General features: G+C 48.9%; 1 protein-coding gene across 1 annotated transcript; it reads left to right on the forward strand.

Moving 5' to 3' along the window:
• Window positions 1–626: 626 nt before the first annotated feature.
• Window positions 627–17337, forward strand: LOC123363312 (zinc finger protein 252-like). Its single transcript, XM_045004173.1, has 3 exons — window positions 627–1239; window positions 2632–3777; window positions 13870–17337. The coding sequence occupies exons 2-3, from the start codon at window positions 3044–3046 to the stop codon at window positions 14882–14884; spliced, it is 1749 nt and encodes a 582-aa protein (XP_044860108.1). The 5' UTR covers window positions 627–1239; window positions 2632–3043; the 3' UTR covers window positions 14885–17337.
• The last annotated feature ends 1323 nt before the right edge of the window (window positions 17338–18660 follow it).

Raw genomic sequence — 18660 nt, forward strand, 5'->3', positions numbered from 1 at the left:
TGGGCTCTGAAGCCCTTCCCCCACCCTAGGCTCCAGAGCTGCTGTAGCGCCAGTCCGGTGAGTCCGAGCTGTCGACCTGGGGTCTGCAATTCACTGCCGCGGGCTGCCCCTCACGGTGTAGATGCACCCTTAGAGACTCATAAACCCGGCGGCAAATAAAAGAACCAGCCGTTTGTGGTGTGAATTTCCAGGATTTTTAAGGCAATCGCATCCTTTGGAGGACCTGGCTCATGTGTTTTGAACACTCGGGGTTTGTGACACGGGGGTTTGTACTTTCTGGGATCTCAGCAGGCAGCACGGTGTCCTCTCCATTTCACTTACCGACGGGCCACGGGAGCAGTGACTGGCTCACCACACTGCAGGAACCGGCCCGTTTAGGCCAAACACTTTACATTCACTTTTATCAGACCAGACTAATAATAACAAATCCCCTGTCCACTCTCTCTCTAGCTGACCTGCTCATTTCAGAGTGTCAGCAGCCAAGTCTGATTATAGGAGGCAGGGGGGGCTGCAGCCCTGACCAGCTGGAACCCGTTTCAGTGAGACAGGCAGCCGCACTGTCTGGGGTTTAATTTTTAATCCTTTATTTTAAGAAGCCTCCTCAGTGCACAGTGCCATGACCTGCCATTGGGCCGGGAATCTCAGACTCCATCGACACCAGCTGTGGATCTGGCCCCGGGCATCCAGCACGATACATCGGTGTTATACCAGTGCAATACACTCCGATCGGCCTGAGCCGAGGAAATGAAACCAGAAATCCCAACCATCCTCTGCACCAGTAAATCCTTCCAGGAAGGACTACAACTCCCAGGAATACCCTGCGAGAGCCCAGCTCTCACAACAGAGCAGGCTGGGCGAATTAAACACAGCAACAAGGGAGACCAGAACCCCGTCCTTCCCCCCAGCAAAGCCTCTGCAGAGTATGCTCTAAATCTAGCACCTATTTGCTCTCCAAGCAGGGACTAATCACCCCCTCCCCCAGCTCAGCTGTGTTTCTGTTTGCTGTGCTGCTTCCCCTGTTACTTTACTGAGCTGAGCACAAGCTGGGCTCTGAGGCTGAGTGTGCAGCCATGATGAGATGCAGTGAGAGCAGAGAGCAAGCAGGCCTGGGGAACGCCAAGAGAACTGAACCCTGTCAGAGAGCGCTCTGGAGCCTTCGTTACTTTCCATTTCTCTGCTGAGAAACCCAGTCTGGCCAGAGGAAGAAGCAAGGAAACACCTGGAGAGGTTTCTGCTCAGGTAGGAATCTTACAGAGATCTTGGGGCTAATCCAGCTTTCATTCAAATCAATGGGAGTCTTGCTGTGGCTGTTGTTAGGAGCAGGACCGAGCATCGGTAGCTTAATCACATCCAAATGTAGTAAAATCTCTGCATTGCAAATCAGTGCAGCAAAGAGACATTTGGTTAAGCTTTTGCTGCCCATGTGATGACTAATAACTAGTCAGGATCAGACTGTGGGCTCAGTTATGTCGGGCAAACTTGGAGTAAGTCCCCTGCCCTGCTTTCAAAAGAAATAGCCCGATTCACACCAGCGAAGTAACCCAATTCGCACCAGCGGCACTGAGACCACACCGTGGCCGTGCTAGTTTTAGAGAATTTAGAAGCTGTAAAACAAAGTGGTGAGTCAGATCCTGCTCTCGTTTACACCCATGTAAATCAGGACTAACTCCACTGATGTCCATGGAGTTACTCTAGGTTTACAAGCGTGGAATTCAGAGCAGAGTTTGTTATGGCTTCAGCTCTGGAGAGGCACTGCGCACCCACAACACCCACTGAATTCAGTGCAGGTCCTGAGCCCCTCTGTGAGCTTGGCCCAGGATTAGCAATCAGAGGGTCTGATTCACCTCTCACTTCCCACAGTGCAAATACGGAGCAGCGCCACTGACCTCACTGCTGTAAAACGAGTCTAAGTGACTGGAAAAGCCGGGCCGAGAATTTTTGCAAGGGTCAGAGACATTCTCGCTGAACAGCTCTGCCCAGCGAAGGGAGCTGGCAGACACTAACGGTGCTGCCCTTTGGTATCTGTCTGACAATTATTCTGTTTTATTGTATTGCTGAGGGGCTTGGGCTGCGAACACATCAATTTAATGACAGCTTCAATTCTTCTAATAAGAGGAACAACACTTTCTGCCCCTGTTACCGCCAGGGAGATGGCAGCTGTTATTCAAGAAAAAGCCCAGGTGGAGAATTAAGTGTATAGTTCACTTTATGGTGAAATGATTTAGAATAAAACAGCTACATCTCCCCACGCTGACAGCGAGACCCCTTTGTGGTGGTGTCAGAGCCGCACTGGGGTCTCAGCTGATGGCGTGTAACAGCACAGGTGGCTGGACACTTTCCTAATGGGACCAATCCTGTAGCGCTACAGGCAGAACTCCATTTGAAACTGCTAATATATGATGCAAGAAGCTCAAGCCTGTATTCCCAGGGTCCCCCCCATTGACTTTCATTCTGGGCAAGCAGCATTTGCAAAACTAGGCTCAAATTATTCCAATTTCATTCTCACTCACTTCAGCAGTGGAAGGTCTCATGTTTTCAGGCTTATGAATATATATATATATATCTATGTGCTTCATGTCGGGACAGCAGCATTGCCATCACAGTAACCTCCAGAATTTCTTTCTTCTCCAGTACCTGAAGAATCCTTGAACAAACAGAAGCAGCATCATACAAAATACATTGAACTGCAGGGAACAGCCTCAGAAAGACATGATGAGGATGGTTTCTACGGCTGTGATAATGGGCCAAGCTGCAGGACCTGGTGAAATTTGAAACCAAAGAGGAACCTAGGAGAGAAATCCACTCCTAGGGAAAGAAGACCCAGCACCCTTGCCGATATTAGACTATGTGATGTGGGGAGAGACTCCCAGAGCAGAATCTTCCTAATGCAGCCCCCGCTAGACAGAAACCCTATGTGTCTGTACAGCTCCTAGCACAATGGGACCCTGACCAGGTTAAGGCCCCTAGGTGCTATCGCAGTATCAGTATTAAATACTAATACTAGAAATACCTTTCCTGTGCTATAAGCTGTAGGGGAAGGAAGATGCTCAAAGCCCTGCAGAGCCCTGACCCGGATGACAGGCCGTACAAGTGCGCCGAGTGCGAGAAGTGCTTCCGGCAGAAGAAGATCCTCAAAGCCCACCAGAGCATCCACACCGGAGAGAAACCGCACACGTGCGCCGAGTGCGGAAAGAGCTTCCGGCAGAAGAACAACCTCCGGAAGCACCAGTGGATCCACACCGGCCAGACGCCCCACCAGTGCGCCGAGTGCGGGAAGCGCTTCAGCGAGAAGCAGCGCCTGCGGAAGCACCAGAAGACGCACACGGGGGAGACGCCGTATGCCTGCGCCGAGTGCGGCACGCGCTTCAGCCACAAGCATAACCTGAAAACCCACCAGCGGGTGCACACCGGCGAGACGCCCTACAAGTGCCCCGAGTGCGAGAAAGGCTTCAAGCAGCAGAACCACCTCATCAGCCACCTGCGCACCCACCGGGAGGAGAAGCTCCACAGGTGCACCCAGTGCGACAGGTTCTTCAGGAAGAAGACCAACCTGCTGAAGCACCAGGAGAGCCACGCGGGGGACAGGCCCTACCGCTGCAAGGACTGCGGGAAGACCTTCAAGCAGAACAACCACCTGGTGAGTCACCAGAGGAGCCACGCCGCAGGCAGCCTCTACATATGCACTGAGTGCGGGAAGAGCTACAGCCAGTGGGCGCATCTCACCGCTCACGAGCGGGCCCACGCCGGGGAGGGCCGGCTGACCTGCAGTGAGTGCCGGTGAGCGCTTCGCACACACAGTCTCAGAACACACGGAGGAGAGGCCATCAGTAGGACCGAGCATGGTACAGCTTCGTGGAGCAGACGACTAAGAAAAGACCCGGAAAATCAACACTTTACCCATTTAGATGAGATGCTTTTGTTCTGAGTTTGTACCATGCCTACCACAGTGAGCCCTGGTCCATAGCTAGGGTCGTAGGCACTCTGGTAATACAAATAATAAATCATAATATACACCGTGGTGAATAGGAGAGCTTCATTGTGAAGCCAATAGGATGGTACGCGGCAGAGAATCATCCACGCAGGAGAGGGACTCTCTAGGTGTGATAATTACTAGACCATTTCAGCAATAAATCTAATCTTAGTAGGACAGATGACTCTCTGGAGGAGAGACACAATGTGCATTATATGGAAATCTGAGTAGCAAGAAGTGTGCTGTTAGACTAGATCCATGGAGCTGGATAGAGTGTCACTAGTGAGTCCTCTGTGCCCCTGCAGGATTGCTAGCAGAGAGAATGAGTCTCGTTTTGTTAAGTATTTCTGCACAGTGCATCATGAAACAAGATGGCTACATGCTCCATTGTATGTAGTTACATGATGGTCATTTTGTCATTGTCAGAATAACCATCAGGTTTACACACAATTGTTGATCGGTTTTCCAATTAACAGCCTCTGTTTCCCTTCCTTATTTATTCAGGAGTTACTTGGTTTGCCCCAAAATGTTTCCATTTGCATGACTCTCCAGCCCATCCTTTTCAAATCACAGCATCTGTTCCCCATGGAGAAAGTTCGGCCTTATGTTTCCCCCAAAGATACTGAATTCAATTCCTTGTGGTGTCTGTTTTATGGATAAACAAGGGGAATGAGTGAAAATTACTAAAATCAGCAAAAGCAGCAAAGAATCCTGTGGCACCTTATAGACTAACAGACGTTTTGCAGCATGAGCTTTCGTGGGTGAATACCCACTTCGTCGGATGCAAGAGCCACAGGATTCTTTGCTGCTTTTACAGATCCAGACTAACACGGCTACCCCTCTGATAATTGCTAAAATGAGATTCTGCAGAGACCAACGTATTATGTACCTAGTTCACCCCACTGGAACATGGATCAGTGCTGCACAGGTCGAGATCCATTCAGGGAGTTCTTGTCATCCAGGAGTCAGGCGAGCGAGAGGGTTTCCGGGCTTCTGGTGAGACATGGTCTATGATGGACACAGCTGTGACGTGACGTGGCTTCTCCTGTCATTCTAGGCCTGATCCCGGGAACATGCTCATGTTTAACCTTTAGGACATGAGACGCTCCTTTGAAGTCAGTGGGATGATTCACCGGGTTAAAGCCAAGCACTTGTGTCAGTGTTTGAAGGATCAGGGCCCTTATGTGTAAACATATTTTTTCCTTTCTGAGATTGGAAACCTCATATGAGCCTGGGAAGGGGAACAGAAACAAAGGGGTGAATTTTTAACTGTCCCAGCAAAGAACAGGGTGAACAATAATTGGAGGTGAGTCATTTAAACTCAAGGGCTATTAAAGGGCTCATTGAGCTGTATCTATTGCAGAACAATCCCAGCATCAGAGAAAAGATTAATCAGTTTTAAGGGCAATAGGGACCATTCAACCATCCAGTCTGATCCCCTGTTGCCGAGAGAATTTCACCCAGTTACCCCTGTCCTGAGCCCACGCATGTTTTCAAGACAGACCATCCTGATTTGAAGTATCAAAGAACAGTGAAACCACCACTTCCCTGGGTAATTTGTTCTAGTGTTAAAAATTTGTGTCTCATTTCTCATTTTAATTTGTTTGGCCTCTGCTTCCAGCCATTAGTTCTTGTGACTACTCTCTCTGCTGGATTAAAGAGCCCACTCGTACCCGGTATTTTCTCCCCAGGAGGATACTTCCAGGCTGTAACCAAGTCAGCTCTCCATCTTCTTTGTGATAAATTAAACAGACTGAGCTCTTTAACACTCTTGTGAGAAGGCATTTTCTCCAGCCCCAGAGAACCGTTTTTATGGTTCTTTTCTGCACCATCTCCAATCCTTTTTAAAATGTCAGTACCAAAATTGGACACAGTATTCCAGTACCGGTCTCACCGATGCTGTGCACAGAGGTAAAAATTGCCTCTCAACTTCTACTCACTGCTCCCGTTTATCCAGGGATCACACCACCCTTTTGTTTGCCACACCATCACACCGGGAGCTGAGGGTTAGTGGTTTGCCCAGCTGGCCCCTCTGTTTTTCAGCGTCACTGCTCTCCGGGGTACAGCCCGCCGTCTGTTGGTATGGCTTGCTATGACCAGGGCATTCCTGGGCTCACTACCACCCACGGCTGCACCCCCAGTCAGGTGCAAAAGACAAAAGGGGTTAGTTAGCTGTCACCCCTTTCCAGCAGGGCACCATCGACGAAGTGGGTATTCACCCACGAAAGCTCATGCTCCAAAACATCTGTTAGTCTGTAAGGTGCCATAGGACTCTTTGCTGCACCGGCAACAGTGTTACTCAGCAACACTCAGCCAAGTCACTGGTAGCAAACCAAACAATCATCCCGTCAGGCCTACTTTTCCTGCGGGAGGCTCTGGCAGGCTCCCAAGTCAATGCCTGGCCCTAGCCAGACGTCTCTGGCTCACACACTGAGAGCTGGAGGTCTGCTCTTCCTCCCAGCCAGTTCACAGCTGAGCTGGGCTCGCCTCCTGGTAATCTCCCCCTGCTAGTCCAACACCTATTGCAGGGCTGAATGGGCCCACGCAGCTCGTTAAAGCCGGCGTGGGGCACGTAAACCCCATCGCACCTGCATTCCCTGTTCCCTGCTCTATGACCTCACGTGTGTAGTTACCAAGGATGTATTTATCAAATATGGATATAAAATCCCCTCAAATTTCCACCTTTCTTCTTTGATAATCAAACACTGCTACAAAATCACCCCAAATGTTTTAATTTATCAAATATGGGCATAAAATCCTCTCAGATTTTGATCTGTTTCACTGTCATTACCAAATATCAATATAAATGGTATTTTAGATTTTTGCCATTATCCAATTCTCAAACACGGATAGAAAATTTCCTCGGATTTTGGCCCTTTTAATTCTGTACTGCTATAAAATCACTTCAGATGTTGCTACTTCTCTTAATTTTATTGAATACTTTATATTTCACATTTGCTCTAATTATTTAATATTGATATAAAATCTCCTCACCCTGCACCAGTTTCCATCAGATTATTGAACAGTGATTAAAATCTCAGATTATGCCACTTTTCATCCAATTTTCAAATATTGACATAAAAACCCCTTAAATGTTCCCTCTCTCTGTTATTGAAGAATGATTTAAAACAGCCCTCAGACATTGCCCCTTGCCACTAAATATCAAATACTGATTTTAAAAACCTCAAATTTTTCCCATTTTCTCCCCAATTCTCAAATGTTGGTATAAAATCCACTCATGCTTTGCCTCTTCTCTCTAATTATTAAGTATTTATATAAAATCACCTCTGTTTTCTATCTAATTTTCAAATATAAATATAAAACTCCCTCAGACTTGGGGTTTCCCATCCTGTGTAACTGCAGCAACGTCTCTTTGTTTTGGAGGGAAACTGCTGCCCTGAGTTTTTCACTCAGATGGGCCCTTACATAAGAACATAAGAACGGATGTACTGGGTCAGACCAAAGGTCCATCCAGCCCAGTACCCTGTCTCCTGACAGTGGCCAATGCCAGGTGCCCCAGAGGGAGTGAACCTAACAGGCAATGATCAAGTGATCTCTCTCCTGCCATCCATCTCCACCCTCTGACAAACAGAGGCTAGGGACACCATTCCTTACCCAGCCTGGCTAATAGCCATTAATGGACTTAGCCACCATGAATTTATCTAATTCCCTTTTAAACCCTGTTATAGTCCCAGCCTTCACAACCTCCTCAGGCAAGGAGTTCCACAAGTTGACTGTGCGCTGCGTCAAGAAGAACTTCCTTTTATTTGTTTTAAACCTGCTGCCCATTAATTTCATTTGGTGGCCTCTAGCTCTTGCTTTGGATTAACTGCTCTGATGGGCTGACACCAAAATACTGGTATGAGTGAGATTGGAACCCGGGGCTACCAAGAGCTAGGCCCTTTCTATGACACTCGTGCGCTGGGTGCCGTGTCACGTCAGCCGCAGCCTGGCGGGGCCCTCGCACACTCAGCCGGGCCCTCGCACACTCAGTTCCTGCGCCCGGGGCACCCTGGCACTGGATTTGAGGCAGCCAAGTGGGTTCATTGCCTCTCGACGCTCTCTGCCGCCTCGCTCTCTGGCCCTCGGGGAGGAGGCGTAGCAATGGTAGTGGAAGGCGATAAGCAGGGGGGACTGGGGATCAAGGGAGGGAAGAGAAGATGGCTGGAGAAGGGGGAGAAAATGGGGCAGGGCAGAGTGAGGGAGGCTGCCCCAGGTCTCCCATTCCCTCAACAAACGCCTGGTTCCCGCTGCCCCCTAACAACCCCCCAGCCTCTCCCTCCCAACACACACCGCCCTTGCCAGGCTCTGCCATTGCCCTGGAAACCTCCAAGTTCATCTCTCCTCCCCCCACCACCCACAGTCTGTAACCATCACCCCCTGGGATTGCTCTGACCCAGCCCGGCTGCCTGGCAGTGCCCCGGGGGCCCCTCTAACCAGGCCAGTGCTGCGAGCCCATAGGACTCTAACGGCCGGAGGGGTCTGATACAGCCCTGTGCCAACCAGCTCCGACACTCCACGCTCCTGCCGGGGTCCCCAGACGCCCCGTCTAACTCCTCACAGTCACACTGCCCCTTGCTGGCCCACAACTGCTCAGCAAAATCACCGCAAATCCCTCTTCCACGCTCCCCCCACCTCAGCAGCCCCTGGCTCCCCTCAGTACATCCACCCATTGGCTCCCCAAACACCCCTGGCTCCTCTCCAGTTCCTGCCTCTCCCACCCCTGCTCCCCCTGCTTGGGGATTCTCTGACCTGGAATCAGTGACGATCAGTCACCGGTGTCACACATGGGGCTGCACCAGATTTTGCCGCTGTGGGAATTGGCGCACTGGGCCCAGCTCTGCTCTCTGTGATAGCAGTGTAAATCCAGAGTAACCCCACTCACGGCACCAGAGTGACTCCAGGTTTACACCAATGTGCCTGGGAGTGGAGTTTTGGCTCATGTTGGGCAGGCGGCATGTGTTTGAATCCCAGCCCCTGAACCTAGGGCAACCCTTGTCCCTGTCTCTCCAGGCCAGAGAAACTTTAATCATGGGAGTGGGCCCACCGGACTGTGTTTCAAAAGAGGGGTAAAATCCTCATTAGTTCAAATGGTGTAAATTCTTGTATCTCCCTGTACATGCTTGGGGCAGCATCATTACAGCAATACCGGCGGCTGAATTGGGGTTATTTACGAGGTTAGACAAAGTCACTGTGGTGGGCTGGGATGGGGAAAGCTACTTTGACCAACCCTTCAGAGTCTGCTTCAGCAGCAGCTCCCCAGAGACAGTTGTTTTCAGAATAGTTCCTCTGTTAGAAAGGTAAAACCAAGAGCACAGAAAGCTCCTGTTTCAACAAAGCTGGAAAAACAGCAGGGCCAGAGTTCACAAGCTCAAAAACAGTAGAGAGAAAGCATCATATGTAAATAGATTTTTTAAATTAACAATGTTTGTAGTAGCTGCCACTTCCTGAGGGTTGCTGTATTGGCCTGTTAATGCACAACACAGTTGGTTACAAGCATTCAAATTCCATGTACCTGAGCTAAGTATTATATTAAAAAAACAGTAAAATCCATCTTGTTGTGTATTAATGCTGAGTCATAACCTATTCACCATACTGCATGGGCTGATATTAACGAACTCAGGCAGAATGGACTCTCCGGGACCTATTATTAATCCAATTATTTGTTCGGTGAGAGACAGGTTGTTTCTTACTAATGATCTTTTCTTTTTAGTACAGCAGATGATGCCGTGTTGAACAAAACAAAAATCAGCATAAAACTTGAGGGAACAGCTGAAAGATGATACAGTCTGAAATAGATATGAGAGAGAGGTTTGCAGAGCTGTGTAGTTGGAGAGCCTATGTCAAGTCAAAAATAAGAGGAATCACACCAAATATCAACCAGATCAATCGATTTCAGCAAACTCTAACATGACACAAGAATCCAGGACAAAAAGCCAAAAGCTTCATAATTCTGGGCAGAGAGACCAGACCAGAGAAGAACATAAATATACTGCAGAACTAAAGACACAATCATATTCCTCACTCCGTGGATTATCCAAATGGAAGAGAAACCATTCCAGAGCTGTTTGTGTGGGAAAATCTTCAACCCGAAATGAAATCAAAACACACAAGGCAAGTCATGCAGGGAAAAAAAGCCATAAACGTACTGAATAATGGGGGGAAGCAACATACCAACTAGAACTAGTCTGAAATTTTCCAGCTGGACAACTGTCAGGTGGAAAATGTTGATTCAACTAAATGAACATATTGATTTCATCAAACATTTCAATTAAACTTTATCCAAACGTTTTGTTTTGATTAGGTCAAAGCGCTTTGTTTCAATCATATAAACTATATTATTCACTATATTACATCATGATCTGATATTTGAATACAGTGGAAACAAAGTGCTTTGATAAGGTTGTTTCGACGTTTCCCAAACAACACTGGCTCGGAAGCGGGCAGCCCCCACTCTGGAATATTCCCGATACTCAGCTCCTGTATTTAACTGATCTCTGATCTCTGCATGGCCTTTACAGTTGTGCCCCCTCATGTGCCGTGGGCTGGTCTAAGCCACAGCCTGGTACCCGAGCATCCTGCTCATCCCTGAGCGGCCCTTGGCATGGACCAGAGGCTGACGTAGGCTGCAGCGGCCAGCCAAGGTCTCCGCACCTAGTTGCCACCCACGGGGCTGCTGGGAAATGGAGTTTATTTTTTACATCTGCGATCAAGAGAAAGAACAGGAAACTACAGCAATCGCATGCGACAGCAACCCCTGCCAGGAAGTGGTACCGTGCAAGCAAGCCCCGAATGCGGAGCGAGGGATGGAGCTCAGAGCACCTGGCAGTGCCCTAGGGATGGTCTGAATGTGCTCACTCCGGGAACATCCCTTCCCTTCCCTAGATCTACCTTCCCTTGTCTCCCAGCCTTCCCCTCCCCCAGCCCCAACATCCTCCCTCTCGGTGCCTTTGTTCCACCCTTGCACTCAGACACTGCAAGAGGCAGGAGTGGACACAGGATCTCCTAAGCCTGACAGAGAGGAGAGAGCTGGGAACTCCACAGCAGTTACAATTCCAGCTTCATCAGGGAGCCGCACAGGAAAACACCTGTGGGATTTCAGCTCAGGTAGGACACTGACTTTCTTGTGTTTGCACCGGACCCATAATGACACAGAGGACTGAATGATGGGCTCTGTCTAGAGAACTGAGCTAAAATCTCTTCCATGTATAACCTGCCTTTAAGGGAGCAGCTGCATTCCAGGAGAGCTTTCTGCCGGGGACCGGGAGGCACAGAGATGGGTAATGGGCTGTAGACATCTTTCAGCTCTAGGTTGCTGGTTAAATCCAGACCAAGGTGGTGGTGCCTGAAGGTTGCTGCCATCTGAGGCTGTTATGGGTTGTGGGGATCTCAGCGCCGTTCCCAAAGGATGGGGGTGGGGTTCTCCTCCCCAACCCTACATCACAACTGGCCCATCGCAACAGAGCCGCTGTAGACTGAACAGTGGCTCTCAACCTTTCCACGCTACTGTCCCCCTTGCGGGAGTCTGATTTGGCTGGTGCACCCCCAAGTTTCACCTCACTTGAAAATGACTTGCTCACAAAATCAGACATAAAAAGGCAGACGTGTCACAGCCACACTGTTACTGAAACAGTGCTGACTCTCTCGTTTTTACCATACAATTATAAAATAAATCAATTGCAATATAATATTGTACTTACATTTCAGTGTAGAATATACCGAGCAGTATAAACAAGTCATTGTATGAAGTTTTGGTTTGTATTCACTTCACTGGTGCTTTCTGTGTAATCTGCTGTAAAACCAGGCAAATCTCTAGATGAGCTGACGTAACCCCTGGAAGACCTCAGCGTCCCCCAGGGGTGCGCGTCCCCCTGGTTGAGAACCACTGGAATCCACCTTGTTTGAGTCAGGAGAGGGCTCAGGGCTGGGGTAGGGGGTTGGGGTGCAGGAGGGGATATGGGGTGTGGGCTCTGGGAGGGAGTTTGGGTCAGGAGGGGGCTCAGGGCTGGGATAGGGGTGCAGGAGGGGGCGTGGGCTCAGGAGGGAGTTTGGGTGTGGGAGGGGATTCAGGGCTGGGGCCGCCAGGGATTGAGGAGTGGGAGGGGGTTAGGGGTGCAGGCTCCAGCCGGGTGGCACTTACCTAGGGCAGCTCCTGGAAGTGTCCAGCCTATCTGGCTCCTAGGATCAGAGGCAACCAGGTGGCTCTGCGCACTGCCCCTGCCTGCAGGCACTGCCCCCACAGCTCCCATTGGCCACAGTTCCTGGCCAATGGGAGCTGCGGAGTCGGCGCTCGAGGCGGGGACACCATGCAGAGACCCCCTGGTCACCCCTGCACCTAGGAGCTGGATATGCCAGCCACTTCTGGGAGCCATATGGGGCCAGGGCAGGTAGGGAGCCTGCCTTAGCCCCGCTGCGCCGCCCACTGGACTTTTGGCCTATTAAAATCTCCCTGATGGCTTTCAATAGCCGCTGGGAGATTGAGGCCGATTCCGGGAGACTCCCGGCCAATCTAGGAGGGTTGGCAACCCTAGCTGCTGGTGCCAGCACTGCCTGGGATTTGTGTTCTCCAAGACGCAGCAGGCGTTTGAGGGAGAGATCAGGGATGTCAGGGTCTCCTGGTCTTGGGAAATACTAAACAAGAAATTTGTAACCTAACCGTAGCGTGATGCTCTTTGGGCTCTGCCGTGGCTTTTAATGCCACAGCATGTAATGGGGCTAAAAGTGAGCTTACCCGGAGCATGCGTGTTCCAAGCTATAAACACGTTTGTACACTGTAGGAAGCCACTGCTTTTGCTTTAAGAAGTTTGGTCGGTTAATTGAAGAGGTGACAATGAGAGGTGGCTGAAATATGACACAAGGGAAATCTCTATACCCATTGGTCCAAATTACCACAGACTCTCAAACAATATACCCGAGAGGCAGCACTGTCAATGTAGCACAACAGTGAAGAATAGAAATGTTTGGAGACCCCACTGTGAATAAAAGTTTTCTGGATTATTTTGCATTTGACGATAGCACCATTTGCTAGCAACAGAATAATTTGCTTTTTCCATTTTCATTACAGTGGGTAAAAGATCCACGAGTGGAAACTAGAGAAGAGAAACACCCTAAAAATATAAAGCAACTGGAGGAGCAGGAGTTTCCAAAAGAAAGATACAAAGAGGTGGTTTCTGGAGCAGTGATAATGAGAGAAGCTGAAAGAGCTGGAGGAAACTGAGAAAGAAGAGGAAGCCAGCAGAAAACAAGCCAGAATATATTCACTGCTGGTGAAAGATTTTTCAACAAACTCAGCAGCATTTTTAAGATTCCCAGTGCCGTGCACACATATCTGGTACACATACAATAATCACACATTAGACACCACAGAACAAAAACATATCAGTGTGGGAAAAAACTCATGGAGGGTTCACGGAATTAACAGAGCTGGCGGAATGATACGAAACATATTTTGGAGACTGGAAGCTATGAATTTAGTTCCATATTATTCCTGCGGTCACATTATTTGCTATTCACCAGTATTTGAACAGCCATCAGGTATTTGTGAAAATGTCTGCGCATCGCCAAAGTTTCATGAATTTTAACTCCAGTGATCACCTGTCCAAAGCTTCATCCTGGGAAATATATTTTTCATTATTTATTATGCATTATATTTTTATTTTAAACGTTTCAGCCATCCAGTCAGGGAGCAGAAACAATCCCATGTGACCTAGCTGATCAGTCAAACCCCCACAAATAATGAATAGCAAATAACTTGTGGACAACCCGTAGATTGAGTAACCCCTCTGGTGAATACATGCCCGTTGCAAAGATGCTGCGGCACAGGAGAAAGGGCTGAACTCACAGCACAGGCCATTTGCAATGACCCATCATTCAGCCAGCTCCAGTAGATAATACCCTGTATGTGGGCACACGAACGGCAACACCATGTTCCAAGCTGCCCAGGTTCTCTGTGGGGACGAGAAACCCTATAAATGCACCGAGTGTGGGAAAGGCTTTGGGCAGGAGAAGATCCTCCGAGAGCACCGGCGAATCCACACAGGCGAGAGGCCGCACAAATGCGCTCACTGCGGGAAAAGCTTCACCTGGAGCACCAGCCTGATCAAGCACCAGCAGATCCACACGGGCGGCAAGCTGCACGCCTGCACCGCATGCGAGAAGAGCTTCCGGTGGCGGCACAGCCTCCTGCAGCACCAGTCGGTGCACACCGGCGAAAAGCCGCACACCTGCGCCCAGTGCGGCCGCAGCTTTGTGGAGAAGCAGGCGCTGAAGAAGCACGAGGGCATCCACACGGGGGAGAAGCCCTTCACCTGCAGCGAGTGCGGGAAGAGCTTCCGGCAGAAGGGCAACCTGGTGTCGCACGAGAGGAGCCACCTGGAGGAGAAGCCGCACCGATGCCCCGAGTGCGGGAAGTGCTTCCGGGAGCAGCGCTTCCTGGCCAACCACCAGCGCACCCATGCCCAGGAGCGGCCCTACCAGTGCGCCCAGTGCCAGAAGAGCTTCAGTGCCAAGCAGGGGCTCCGCATCCACCAGCGCCTGCACACCGGGGAGCGGCCCTTCCAGTGCCCCCTCTGCGGGAGGAGCTTCACCGAGAGGAAGAACCTCAACAAGCACCAGCGGACGCACAGCGGGGAGACCCCCTACACCTGCGGGGAGTGCGGGAACAGCTACACCCAGAAGTACAGCCTGAAGGTACACCAGCGAACCCACAGCGGGGAGACCTCCCACACCTGCAGCGAGTGTGGGGAGAGCTTCAGGCAAAGGAACCACCTGGTGAGCCACCAGCGGAGCCACAAAGCCGGGAGCCTCTACATATGCGCCGAGTGTGGGGAGAGCTACAGCCAGTGGGCGCATCTCACTGCCCACGAGAGAATCCACACCAGGCAGAGCCAGCCAGCGTGCACTGAATATCGGTAACAGAGGCAGCGTCTCTCAGAGCACGCCAAGGATCCAGACGAGAGCCCACATCCATACACGAGTTAAGGGCCCCGGCTAGGTAGAGGGCATTAGCCAGAGCCATTCTGAACCAGAATGCTTCCCAGGCAGGCATCAGAACATCTGGACCTCCTTGTGTTTCCCTGTCTCTCTAAGGACCCGATCCAGTCAACGGGAACCTTTCTGTTGACTTCAGTCTGGATTGGGTCTCGGTTGTGTAAACTGGGTAGAACTTGCCATAAGCCATTTTACAAGCCAACTAGGTAACAGTGATAAGCATCATGCAGCATTTACGGGGTCTCTAGACTTGCAGGCAATGTTCCCTCTAATTTTTGACAGCCTGTGTGCGCAAAAAAATTCTTCTGTGCAAATTTTTGTGATTCTGTGCAGATTTTTGTGCCATGTGCACGGGGTTTAGAATCTGTGTGCAGGCGCACACGCGCACAGCTTAGAGGGAACAGTGCTTGCAGGTACTTGTAAACATCAGTTAATTAAATGAGGCAGAATCCTAGTCTAGGATGCCGTGTAGGTCAACCAGTTTGTAACACAGCCCGTAGGGGGCTGGGGATCCATTTGGAAGTTGCGTTCACGCCTTCCTGGGACGATTTTATTTCAGAAGAGCTCTGTCTAAAATGTCCCTCTCGGGCAGTCGGGGCCAAAGAAACTGGCTCAAAACACAGAGAATGCTTCGCAGAGCCAATCCTGCTCCCATTGAAGTCCAGGGAGAATTTGCAGTCGAGGCCTTTATGTTTGCTGGCTGCGCACAATGCATTGAGAGTGGAAATTGCACACTTTAAAGGGAAGTGATTCCATTTCTAAGGCACTTACCTCATTTGTGTCTTGACATCTGATGCTGATGGTGTACACAAAGCTAGAGCTGGGGCAGAGAAGATCTTTAAGCTACAACTTTCACTGGGTTTAGCTGAGCGGGAAAGGCTGGAACCCCTGGCAGCAAACCTAACACCAGCACCTTCAGAAAAGGACAGTGGGTGAAAGAACTTCTGGGGATCCTGGCAAGGATGGACCCATGACAGGCATCACTAACCTCCCTACTGGGTATACTTGAAGACTTACATTTAAAAAGCTAATGCCCTCAAGGGGCAGGCAGTTTGAGAAGGGCAATAAACCCAAACGCACAAAGTACACCGTACAAAAATCCACCAGCCACAACTAACAGAGATTCCTCCAATAACACAATGTTGTTAATGTATGATTGGCTCCTAGAGAAAAGCCTGGGATCCAGATTCTCGCTCATCGTGAGTGGATGCTGGTATTCCAGTGGGGAAGGAAGTACCCAGTCCCACCTATTTAATGGAAGAGTTTGAAGGGGACTCGCTGAATTTAGTTCCAAAGTTCACCCTTTGCATGTAGAGAAATACCACGTGTATGCACCACTTGCTGGAGATGCAGGTCTTGGTGGGACAGTTATCAATGACCCTGCTGGACACGAGGGAAGGGACCAAGTTCTGGCAGTCATTGGGCAGCAGAAAGAGTAGCTCAAAGCACATGCTAAAATGTTCATTCTTCCAGATTTAAGTCCAACCACAGCAAATGGAAGCAAAGAATGTCATGCTGTGAAGCAGAAGTCTTGTGGGTGAGGACACAAGCGTTTCCAATGCATGGGTAATTTTTAACAAGTCCTTTGCCTGTTGGGACATTGGGTGATGAAATTGGGTGCTGAGAAATATCACACAAGGCAATGCCAGAGAAAAAGAGGGTTTGAAAGGTGACCCAGGAGATGAATGAGCTGTAACTGTGCCATTTGTATGACTCAAACTCAGGCTGTGAATGCAGGCTCTCTTAGAATTTATTACTATTATTTATTATTTGCATAATGTCACCAGGTGCCGAACAGTTTACGGACACGTGTAAAGGAAAGGCTTCGCTTCATTGATTTTACAGTTTAAAGTTCCTGTCTACTATATGGTCCTTAATGCACAAACATTAAAATCAGCACTAAGAGTTGTTGATGTCTGTTTCTTACCATTTAATTGTGTTGAGCTAGAAGCTACTCAACCTATTGTTTTGTAGAAATATATAGCACAGAATTCTTTTTAAATGTGGTACTGATTTTCAAATGTGGTAAGGAGAGTGATCCTGGCAATTAAGGTCTGTAACTCATAGGCCTAGTAAAAACAGTAAAACATATTAAGAGAAAAAAAATCACTCATCAGCCACAAGGAACAGAACCATGAGCAATAATGAGCATGGGTTAATTATTATGAGGAATATGTTAGACACAGAGAATGTGTTTGGCATTGCACAAGACAGAAATCGGTTGTCTACACCTGACTTGAGGTGCTGATGATTGTAAGGCAAATGTAGAAAAGATTAGATGTATTAGGAGATTCTCTGTGAAAAGAATAACATTTGCTGCACAAACTACTGGCATTTTGACAGAACGGCGAATTAGTGGGTAAAGTGACTGCAATAAATCAGAAATGTGAAATATATTTGGATTTTAGTCAAATATTTGATTCTGTGACTCACAAAATTTTCTTTGAAAAGTTAATTCATATTGGTTTGGATTGAAAACTGGCTGGACAACCAGTCAGTCTAACCTATCTGTGTTCTTCTTATGGTTCCCATCACTGGGGTATTTTCACAAAGATCAATCAGAAATGGTCATGGAATCAGTTATAGGGAGGTGTCTCACAGGTTTTACAGGAACTGGTGAGAAGTCCTGTTTTAGTTAACATCTCAGTCAATGATCTGAAAGAGGAGGTGACCAGCACACAAATGAAATCTGCACATGATACTAAATTGGAAGGAGTTTCAAACATCAGTCAAGGCATGGAAATAATCTCGTGGGTCTAGTGGCATTAGAGACCTGGGCAGAAAATAACTAAATTAAGATCAGCTTGGAAAAAAGCAGTTAGAACATGTCAAGGAAAGTAACAAGAATCTCACATGGGGAAGGAGACACCTGGGAAGCAGAAATGGCTGGAATGGACCTAGGTGGTGTTCCAGTGAAGATAGAGCTAGGCTGTTCTCAGTGGTGGCAGAACAAGGAGTAATGGTCTCAAGTTGCCGTGGGGGAGGTCTAGGTTGGATATTAGGAAACACTATTTCACTAGGAGGGTGGTGAAGCACTGGATTGGGTTACCTGGGGAGGTGGTGGAATCTCCTTCCTTAGAGGTTTTTAAGGTCAGGCTTGACAAAGCCCTGGCTGGGATGATTTAGTTGGGTTTGGTCCCTGCTTTGAGCAGGGGGTTGGATTAGATACCTCCTGAGGTCCCTTCCAACCCTGAGATTCTATGATTCCAGGTCTGACAGTGGTCAGCAAATTAGACAGCAAAAAGTTTCGTCTTGCATGCAGTTGTTAGCACTGGTTTTCAAAAATCAAATGAGAAGAAAATTCCAAAAAAGTGACCAGTGCATCAGTTATCAAAGCATTTCCTATCAGCCCTTGAAGAGTTCATGTTACAATTTTTAAATGGGCTGGGAAGTTCTGGGATACAGCAGAACGGTCCATGGCCACATGTCCATAGACGCCACCACGACCAACTCAGCTGCACTCCTGCAGCAGTGGGGCTCTCAAACCCAGGAACACAGGTATGGCCCTGAGAACACAATAGCAGCGAGGCTTTTCCCCGTCCCTGGCTCCAGACACACACTAGAGGGCAGTGGCGCACGGACCTGCTAGTCTGATACTCCAGTTCTTACCTGTGAGCTGAGGCTGGGGAATTTTCTTTCTAGATAGTTAAGTGGTTAGAAGAAAATTCTCAATTTTTTTTGTTGTTGTTCTTTTTGTTTTT

The sequence above is a fragment of the Mauremys mutica genome, chromosome 2 (genome assembly GCF_020497125.1).
Source record: "Mauremys mutica isolate MM-2020 ecotype Southern chromosome 2, ASM2049712v1, whole genome shotgun sequence".
Lineage (NCBI taxonomy): Eukaryota > Metazoa > Chordata > Testudines > Geoemydidae > Mauremys > Mauremys mutica.